The following is a 9,885-nucleotide window of genomic DNA, read 5'->3' on the forward strand; positions in this document are numbered from 1 at the left end:
GTGACTGTAAATCTTGACCTCTTCTGCTCCTGGATTATATACTTTTATTCTTTGTGACCATAAGTGTTCATCTCTACACTGAATAGATAATTAAATGACAAAAATTATTCAAAGGGAATTTATAGTGAGAAATTATCACTTGAAGAACTGATGGGGCACAGGCATAACCCAAGGAGATAGCGTGAAAAAAACAGTTTAGAATGGCCAAATAAAATACCGAAATATCTGTGTATTTGTAAATGTCATGAAACATCTATTCACTGGGAAAAAACATGATTTTTACCTGTATGTACCAATTCTATTCAAACAAAATTTCTATTAAGGGAAAACAGTGTGAATTTTGCTTAAGAACTGTAGACCAAGCCTGTTATTCATATGAAAGAACTAATCTTTACATGTGGGAATTACAATTTCTCACTCTATGTATGCCATGAATCTTGTAAAAGAATAATTAGAACTTGCTCCAAAAGGAAAGAAATGCCAGACTTGAATAATATTTTAGGAAGAGCATTAACAAACATTTTTACACTGCCAACAATCTTCCCTGCTTTCTAGAAGAGATTTACATTACATTATTAATTAACTCTACTGAGTCAATAGTATGACATAAAGCTTGGGAGATATATGTTTAGCACAAACGATGACATTCGTGAGAAAAGCGTGCATTTTTAGGAAGTTTGATTTAAAATTTATGCAAATGACTTCAGCAAGCAAGGACCCCACAAACTACTTCAAAGCATCAAGATCCAGCCCGAAAAACATGACAAGATGAAATCTTTGTCATTTCTCAAGTGTCTTTACAAACCTGCGCATATACAGTATAAATTACTTCACCTCCTGTACCTCGATAGTTTGGTATAAAATTAGCATGCATTACTCTTAGTGAGACCGCTGTAGTCTGTCAGACAACCTACATCGGAGCAATTGCAAGGATTTAGAAGTATCTAGATGGTATATAATTTGTCTTTTTTGGAGCTGACTCTTGTGCTACGTCTGTAGAATACAACAAGGTCCCATGGTCTACCATAGCAAACACAAATAATAAAAAATAATAGTGCTATTGTACCGACTCCCTTTCCCCCAGCTCTGACCATCTTTCAGTTTTTGGGCTAAGAATCCCCACAACGCTGCATCCAGGGAAAATATTAAATGCAGAGTATTGCGGTGCGGTAAAGAAATACTAATTAATTCATCTTACGTTTCATGCCACAGAAACTGGTTTATTCACTTATTGAAAGTTAGGTTAGGTCTAGGTACATTTGCATCTTCAGAATCAGGGCTTTTAACGAAAAAAAAAGTTTCTCATGTTTCCCGACATCCCATTAAAATGGTTGTCCTTTGACGTCAATTAGAGCCAGCCAAAAAAAAAAATCATCCTTAATTGCTTTTCAGAAATAGACATTATAGCGTACACCGTCGCAGCCAGATTCGATTACCTTTTACAAGAAACAAGGATGCTGGGAATGCCATAAAACTCCAGCTCTGCTGAGTATGGGTGCGGGGCCCGCTGACAGCCGGGGGAGCGGCTTTTCACAGCGAAGGCTCTTCCTTGGGCTGCAGAGAAAACTGATGCAAAACACATAGACACGTCTAAACTTCTCCAAAGTGTAAAAATGCTGAAGCTGGATGTTCAGCTGGGGCCGTTTTGGCCTGACAGTGGTTGGATGCTCAGCGCTCCATCCCTGCCTCCATGTAAGAGTGAGCGTAATCATGCACCTACGCTGACAATTATAGCTACAAAAACGACCTAGTCCTCAAAACTTGTGTATGTTTCATGACAAGGAGCATCACCGACTTTCTCAAAGGCCTTCTCCGAATATGTCTTACTCCAAGGACTTCATAATGTCTCTGCCGACCAGGTAGAAGAGGAGTCCGGATAGTAAAACCAGGGGCACCCCCGCCGCGGCGAACATGAATGACCACCCGTAATACACGTGCACGGGTACGTCGTCCATGCACTTCTCACTTCTCTCCAGAAGGATGTACTTCTGAAAATCAGCGACGAACTCCTTCCACATCACAAAGAGAAATATGAGCAGGAGAAATAAGCCTCCTGGAAAGAGAGACAAGGATGAGTTATTCTCTGCTTACAACCAGCATATGAAACACAGAAATAAAATTGAGAAAAGATCGCAACACATTTCCATTTATTCTTGCAGGTCCTTTGCATCAAGGCTTAGTTGCAGAATTATTATTCATGACATTGCTCTGCAGGTTCCTGTGAAAGCCAAGCCCACTCCCCGTGGGAGAGACGCACGCCACCGCGACCAGCTCCTGCCCAGCCGCACTCACACCCCGTGCTTTAGCCGCCGGCGCTGCCGAGGGCTCCATTACAGCTCGATATGGCCATGGAGAAACCATCGTGAACTCAGCTGATGTTCACAGCAGGGATCTGCATGAGGCTAACTCTGCTCTCCTGTCTTAAAGGTGGGTTGTTCTGCCTTTTTTATTTTTAATTTGTCTGAGATGAGTGAGAAGGCAAGACTAAGACTTACTTTTTCCTTTTTTCATCTGCCCTTCCTTCAAGTAGTATCAGATCCAATTTCCACCAGAAATGCAGAGATACAGGGATCAGTCCTGCTGATGGCAAGCGTTATCGAACCTGCTACCCCCAGCACCGGCGCAAGCAGAGCCCACGCAGAAGCTGAGCATCTGCAGCCGAGCATCTGCAGCTCCTGGCAGTTCCCCTTCGCGTCTCGTGTTACCCTTCCTTAAACTGAGCTTTGCAACCAAGTATTAAAACACATGGCAAGGAGTATAGATGACCCTGCTTTGCAGAGAAATAACACATAATAGAGTGGAAAAGGCATGTAGCCATGAGATATTAATCTCAGACGGGCTACTAAATAACAGAATAATTAAAAGAATAATAAACAGCTTATACCATGAGGCTAGAAAGTCTTTTCATTGGCAAGTGAGACCTCCTTTGCCCTCCCCTGGAGCAGGACGGGAGGAGGGCTGAGGCCACACTCAAGCCTGAGCAGTGAGGGCAAGGTCAGCATCTCCATTAGAGAGGATCCGCTCTCCTCCGAGAGGAGGTGGGGGATGCCTGTGACCCAAATAGCAGATCTCCCGTGAGACCTCGCGATCTCATATTTCCAGATGCGTACCCGTCGAAGGTCAGCGTTTGCAGGAAGAGCTCGGTCACATCTGAAAAGCACGTGGCGAACAGGCACCTCCCGGACCTGGCACAGCCCCCGGCGGGTTTGGGGGCTTCGGTGCCTTAACAGGAACCTCCTTTCCCCGTAATTCAAAGTGATGGTGGTCGAAGGCTGCAGGTCTAGCTCCCCCGTATGAAGCAGATGACAAAAACTAGAGTGGCCCCAATATTATTTACTGTGTCACATTAAAGAATATATACAGTGCATTTTAAAGTCAACATAGATTAAAACTAAACAGCGATGGTGTGATGACAGATCTGAAAGCACTTCAGTAATATCTGATCTTGCTACTTCACAGCTAGAAGCTTGCTATATTTAAATGGTGCTGTATAACATATAGATATACGCACATACACACAAATATATGAAAGAAATACATCACAGATTATAATATTTTTATAGCAGAAGTGAACAGTTCGAAATTAATTTAGTTGACAAGTTACCACACAGTTCTTTGGATGTGTTGTGCCTTCTGCTGGATTTAATTTCTCCCCTTGCTATTTTTAAATCAAAGGTAGCTTGTACTATATTTAATTATTCTTCCTGGCAGCTTACACACTACAGAATCCAACTCCCATTCTAAGCAAAGGAAGCGGATAAACCTTGACGTTGATATATCTGCTTAGCGATGGTGGTTACCAAAACCTCGGTCAGAGAAACCACGTCAGCGTTTAGCTGTGTTTCTGCTTATGATGGGTATAATCACATCTGCTGCTACAAACCTCCTCTTCACATCTTGTAGCCAAAAATGAGACTTGTGTGAAGGTATAGAGCGTTCAAAGTTCTCACTACGTGTTATATAGAAGTTGAAGCTACCCATCCTAAGCTGTCACGTCTATTCAACTGCCTCCTATACCCTAAGACTGCAAATTGAATCTTAATAATTGGTGTACCCATATGAATATACTTTACACCACCACACGCTGTTATTTCAAGCCGTTCTCCCTCACATGGAAAAGTCCTTATGTGTGCTGGAGAGGCAGGCTAGGAGTTAAATAGCAGCTGTTGTAACATTTGCATGTTCATTGAGATTTTGATACCACTTGAAATTAAGTGCACAAATAAATATTTTACACTTAATATGATAGTTGTATGCTTAAAATACCAATTATTCTACTATAAGAAAACGATTGCATGTTTAAATAGTCACATGTCCTTTACAAAATACAATATATTGATAAGAAGGCAATTAAGTCTTTATTACTGATGTAATTTAAAATTAAATTAATTAGATAGCAACTGAACCTTGAAAAGTGCTCTTTTAAAGATCAATTTCTATTTCATTAACTTATAATACCTACCGTAAGAGACGCAAATAAAACCGTAGCCCCGGCGGGACAGAGGACAAGGGTACGGTAGCGTACTTTTGAATTCTCCTACTTTTCTTTAAATAACCAGGGGTTTTGCCTTGAATTGTCCCAGGACAATTTAGATGATCTAAGCCTCATTTACTGAAGAAATCAGATTAAAACCTACCAGTTCTTACTGAGGAGGGTGCGGGGAAGCCCCATGCGTGGGTGGCACCGTCCCTGAGCTCACCAGGAGCTAAGGATGGGCAATCGGTCCCTCCCCTCGCGCCAGGAGAAGCGCCAGGTCTCGGCATTGAAGGATTTATTATTAAACAGGTACTGGAGGTGATGGCACGGCCACGGCATCTAAATTAAGAACATTTTCACACTTTGGGAAAATGACAAGAAAATGTAAAGTAAGCAGCATTCTTCCCTGGACTAATTACAGCTGAGTGGTGAGGAGTCCCTGGGATTTACACTATCTCCTCGGCGAGAAAAGAAAATCAAAAGGGCAGGTGCAGCCGAAGAAGGACGGTGGAAGCGCAGAAAGGGCAGCTCACTGAAAACTGTTCAGTAAAAAATGCTTACTTGGAACAATCACAAGTATTCATAAAACTGCCTAAAAATTTGTCACGCTTTTAGACATTAGTAGACTCTTCATAATGAGAACATCAGGATGTTTCGCGCCCATATTACCAAAGTAAGCATTTGGCATTTTTGTTTTAAAAGGATATTTTATTTTGGATTTTTCATCTTTTGAACAGGTCTCACCTTACCACCTCCTTTTTGGGGCTTTTAGTCTTGGCCGCAGCAGAAAGACATCTTCATGTCCTGCCAGCCCCAAATGGCTTTTTATGTACAGAGACAGATTTCTTCCTGCCTTGGGTGGCCAAATGGAAAACTGGAAAAAAATCTAGTTTTCTGCCCAAGAAATGAGCCCGGCGTCGGCACACGCACCTGAGACGCAGGACATGCCTTGGGTTTGGGTAAGTGTAAGTGAAGACCTCCTCAAACCAGACCATCCCCACGCTCCTCTCAGCATCCCTGTGGTTTCTACCACTGGAAAACTAGCCAAGTGATCTCTCTCTTTCTCTCCCTTTCCCACTTTGCTTCTGTTCATTAGGATGGTATGGAAAAAAATTAACTGCGAAACTTCATCTCGTAGCTGATGAGGTTAACGGCATCTTCTGGGGAGGGGCTAATTGCAAGAAAATTGAAGTGGGGTATTAAATCTTTCTCCTTCGTACGCTGCTAACTGCAGGACGACGAAGCCCGGCGCTCCATCTCCCCCTCTCGGGAGAGCTGCACCTTCTCTGGGAGTAAATTGGAGTCGGGCTTTTTCTTTCTCTCACTTTATATCCTTGTGACACCTTTATAGCTGCTAATTATAGGGACAGGTGAGTGAACTCAATCTTTAACTCTTATTCGGTGGAAGCTACTGAACTTTCGTGTAATCTGCTAATTACGAGAAAAATGAACTTTGACTTGTTCGCCTTTCTCACTAGTTGCCTCTTAGGGATGTTAACAAGGAGGAAATGGAGGGGTGATCTTCAGCTGCCCTTCCATAACGGTGAGTCTTTACTGCACGTGGGGAGCCCGAGATTGCCAAAATGGAGGTGCTTGATTTGGGAAGAGGAATCCGAGCACAAAATTCAGCGCTTTAACTCATAGGACTGGCAAAGCGGCCTTCTTTTTCATGCAGTCGGCTCACGCTGAAGAACAGGTTGGTCTGAGCACACGCTGTGCTCCTCTCGCAGGACCACGACACGGCTCTGAAAGCACAGGAGAGGCTTTGTGCTGCCTTTGCCTGCTGGAAACGGCCCACGGCCACAGCGATCCCGCGGCTGCGGGACGGTGCGAGCACGCTCGTGCGTGCCACACGAGTGGGGATGCTGGAGAAACAGCACCAGGACCACAGCGGCTAGAAGAAGTGTAGACTGTACACGGTTCGTCGTGTATTTGTGCTTTCCAGTATAAGACAAGCTGATAACAAGCTCCTCTTTAGGTTGCTTAACAGGACCTGGGACACGCATCCTTACTGCTTGCTTTGAAAACTCACCGTGCGCTCACGCTTTGCCTGTGCGTTCCCCCCGGAGCAGCCTCCCCCCCGGAGCCAGCCACCAGGTAGAGCTCAGGTCATTTTTTCACTTAAACCTACAGCTATGGAGCTGGTCCGGACGTATTAGGGCAGCACGGCAAGATCAGTAATTGCCCTAGGTCTGGATGAAGTGTGTGCTTACTTCCAAGCTTGGTCTCTAAAATGCCCAAAGGAAACGAAAACCGAGGCGCGCAAGCACAGAAAACCGAGGAGCGCAAGCAAAGTTGTCTCAGCAGTTCAAACAGTTTCCAGAAGCTGCAGTGCAGCGTTCACCCAGCCCTCTCGGTGACATTGTAGTGATAATTAATCATATTGTCATCTGACTATTGAAACAAGGGGACAATTAGTCACCAGGCAGTATCCGCCTCCCCCTCGCAAGCACTGAAGCTAAGTCGGAGGTGGCAAATGTTGGAAGGAAAGCAGCACGCCGGCTATTTGCTCATGCAATTCGGGTGCTTTGGGAGCAGGCTGGCAAGGATAACTGCTCAGCTGGGGCGGTAGATGTGCAAATACAAGCAGCAGCAAATGTCAGATGGGCTCCGGCTGTATTTCCCGAGTCGCCCAGCAGAGGAAATCAAGGGGGATGGCTCCGGTCCTTTGAAAGGGCTCTCAGAAATGCCACCCACCGAGCACTACATTTGTTATGGTAGCTGGCAGACAGTCAGATTTGTCCTCTTGAAAGTACAGTAAATAAAAGGCATCTCGGAGAGGAAACCCAAAGGGATCTAATTGAGCGATAACAATCTTCACCCTTTGGCGTTGAATTCCCCCCGGCGACAGAAGGGCACACATAACTCCTCGAGATCATGTCAGGCTGGTTATCCATAAATGCGCTTGGGAGTGCATTTGCACCAATTATATTCTTTAGAGCCTTTCGCTGGTAAATGTTGCATCATTTTGCAATGATTAACCGCGGCTGTGATTTTATGACCTCAGCGTGGGCTGCTACCAAAAGGGGCAGAGGGAGTTTATGGACAGAATAAAGTTGCATATAAAGGATGCCCTGAGAGGCCGGGCATCTTGCAGCCGTGGTGCCCCATCTCACCATCCGACTGCCAGACCACGTTCCCACTCTACAAATTGCCAGCATTTTCACACTTCCTCAAGGAGACATCATTTCTGCAAGGGAGGTTAATTAACACTGACCCGCAGGCCACGATTAGAAGACAAGACGCGCTTTCTGCTGCGTCGTCTCTCCACATCCCGCTATCCGAAGGAAAGGGACGGCTAGGGAGTTGAAGCTGTCTTAAATCTATTGTTCCAACTGTTAGCGCAATTATGCAAAATATTTTTACAAGGGATAGGGAAAAAATAACCATGGAGGGATGCATCCCGAATTTGGGATACCCCCTAAAAAAAGAAAGCATCAGCTGAAACTCTAAGCAAACTTTGTTGAAAATGCTGAAATACAATTGCATTCTCCTACCCATCATTTAGAATGAAAATGGAGCAGGAAGACTCTTCCAGATGAACTCGTTCCTCCTAATGACAGTTAATAACAATGATTGCTGTTCAGATTGAAACTACATTAACACAAACTTCAATTTAAACAGCAGCATCTTTGTCTGATGCCAAGAGGTTTATGTGATGCATAATCAGCTCTTCTAAAAAGTGTCACATTCTATGCCCCAGCCTTTTAATCAAGAAGTAGTCAAATAAAGTGCAAAAACAATGACAAAAATGGAATACAGTGATTCAGTATTACTTGACATCCTTTTCTGTGTGATATTCTACTTATCTGGCCAGCATCAGAAGGTGACCGATGTCAGTTTTTCCGTTTGGTCTGAAAGTTGAGTTGAAGCAGTAGGGCTTTAACTGAGGTAGCCCGAGTGTCACATCTGAGAGGATTCAAGTATTCAGCCCTAGTCTCACACGAAGAGATGACTTCAACGCACACACATGTCAAGCGGCCAGCACTACTCAGTAGGGGGCATTGGAACCTGATGGAGATCTGATAGCAAGATGTCTTGCATTCCCAAATGAAATCCGTGTGTTTATAACAACATGAAATTTGCCTTCAGAAAAATTAAGCCCAACCAAGCATTTATTAAACTATCTAAAAGAGAGATAAGCAGATACCCACGGGCTTGCTGCCCTCACTTCAATAACTGAAGACCTGGAGGCAAACAGAAAATCGGACAAAATGCAAAGCGAATCAGTAGAGGCAGGTAGGGCCACATTGATTTAGTGCCTTCCAGATTTTTTAGACAAATAGATAGATGTCATCTAGCTTGGTTTTAACAAGCAGCTGAGCTGGTGTCACATGGTTAATTATTGGTACATCTGGAGGAGACAGAAATTAGGAAAGGAGCTATAAAATGGATAGGGAGCTAAATAATGGGGGAAAAGAGTAAAAGGTAATGACGGTAGGGCATGGTGAGATTGGAAGGAGTTTAGGTGGAGTTCCTCCAGGCTCGGTGTTGGGACCTCTCTTGTTAAATCTTTTCATTGATGTTTTTGGCCCCAAAACACTTGAGCACACTCAAAGCCCAAACTGGGAGCAAAGACACTGACTCGCGTTTGATTCATGCCATGTATGAGGAAGCAGGACCTGGTGCAGGATCCGTAATTAAACACCGTTTTTTCAGAGAAAGGCCCGACTTCATAATGAAGTTCTTCACTTGGCATGGCTCAGCTGAGCTCCAGCCTTTAGCTGCTTGAGTCGCAAAAAAGCTTTTTTCTGAGTTTGAGTCACTGTTATAAATCAAGTATTTCTGCTAGTTAAGCCAGTTATTCCTTCTCAAATACAAAAAAAAGGAAAAAGCCCAAGTGATAATTCAGTGGAATCATTTGTAATGGCAGTGGGAATAATGAATAAATGCCTATTTTTAATTCATTTTCCTGCTGTGCCACCGCTTTATCTTTTCAGGTTTTATTAAGCCAGCCCTCCCATTTTGAATCGCCGGGTATGCCTTTCATCGCTCAGTGGGTTTCCAGCTCTGCCAGATGTTAACAGCAGAGACAGCAGAGACCCAAATGCAAAGACTGACTTAGGGGAACAGAGCGTGGCTGATTGCTGCCCAGGGTCAACGCTGCTACGGACTTTAAAATAAAAGGCTCTGCTCCTCTGCGTTGCATAGAAGAGTAGAAAAAAAGAAAAAGGTCTTTTTCCCAAACCCCAGCCTCCTTAGGACTAAGAACTATCTTGCTAAAACTTGAGTGAGCATAGAGGTTTATTTCCAGTGGGGGAAGAGGGAAATCATTTACTCCAAGTCAGTGCAGCCCCCACCAGAGCCCCCCCCTCCTCCAGCAGCGCCTCATTCCCGGCTGCCCCCCCCTTCCCCTGCGCGCACGAAGCGGAGCAGGGCCCCTGCATTCCTTCCCCGGCCAAATCACC

At 44.3% G+C, this 9,885-nt stretch overlaps 1 protein-coding gene across 1 annotated transcript in view; it reads right to left on the bottom strand.

Annotated features, from left to right (window-relative positions):
- Positions 1–1,823: 1,823 nt before the first annotated feature.
- Positions 1,824–9,885, bottom strand: part of LOC104078447 (transmembrane protein 182-like) — a 15,790-nt gene continuing 7,728 nt past the window's right edge. The window contains exons 5-6 of the mRNA XM_009580092.1: positions 6,162–6,342; positions 1,824–2,053 (exon numbers count right to left, since the gene is read on the bottom strand). Coding sequence (XP_009578387.1) covers positions 1,824–2,053; positions 6,162–6,342 — 411 coding nt within the window. The remainder of the gene's footprint in view (positions 2,054–6,161; positions 6,343–9,885) is intronic.

Source organism: Fulmarus glacialis, unplaced genomic scaffold, assembly GCF_000690835.1.
Source record: "Fulmarus glacialis isolate BGI_N327 unplaced genomic scaffold, ASM69083v1 scaffold2246, whole genome shotgun sequence".
In the NCBI taxonomy this organism is placed as follows: Eukaryota; Metazoa; Chordata; class Aves; order Procellariiformes; family Procellariidae; genus Fulmarus; species Fulmarus glacialis.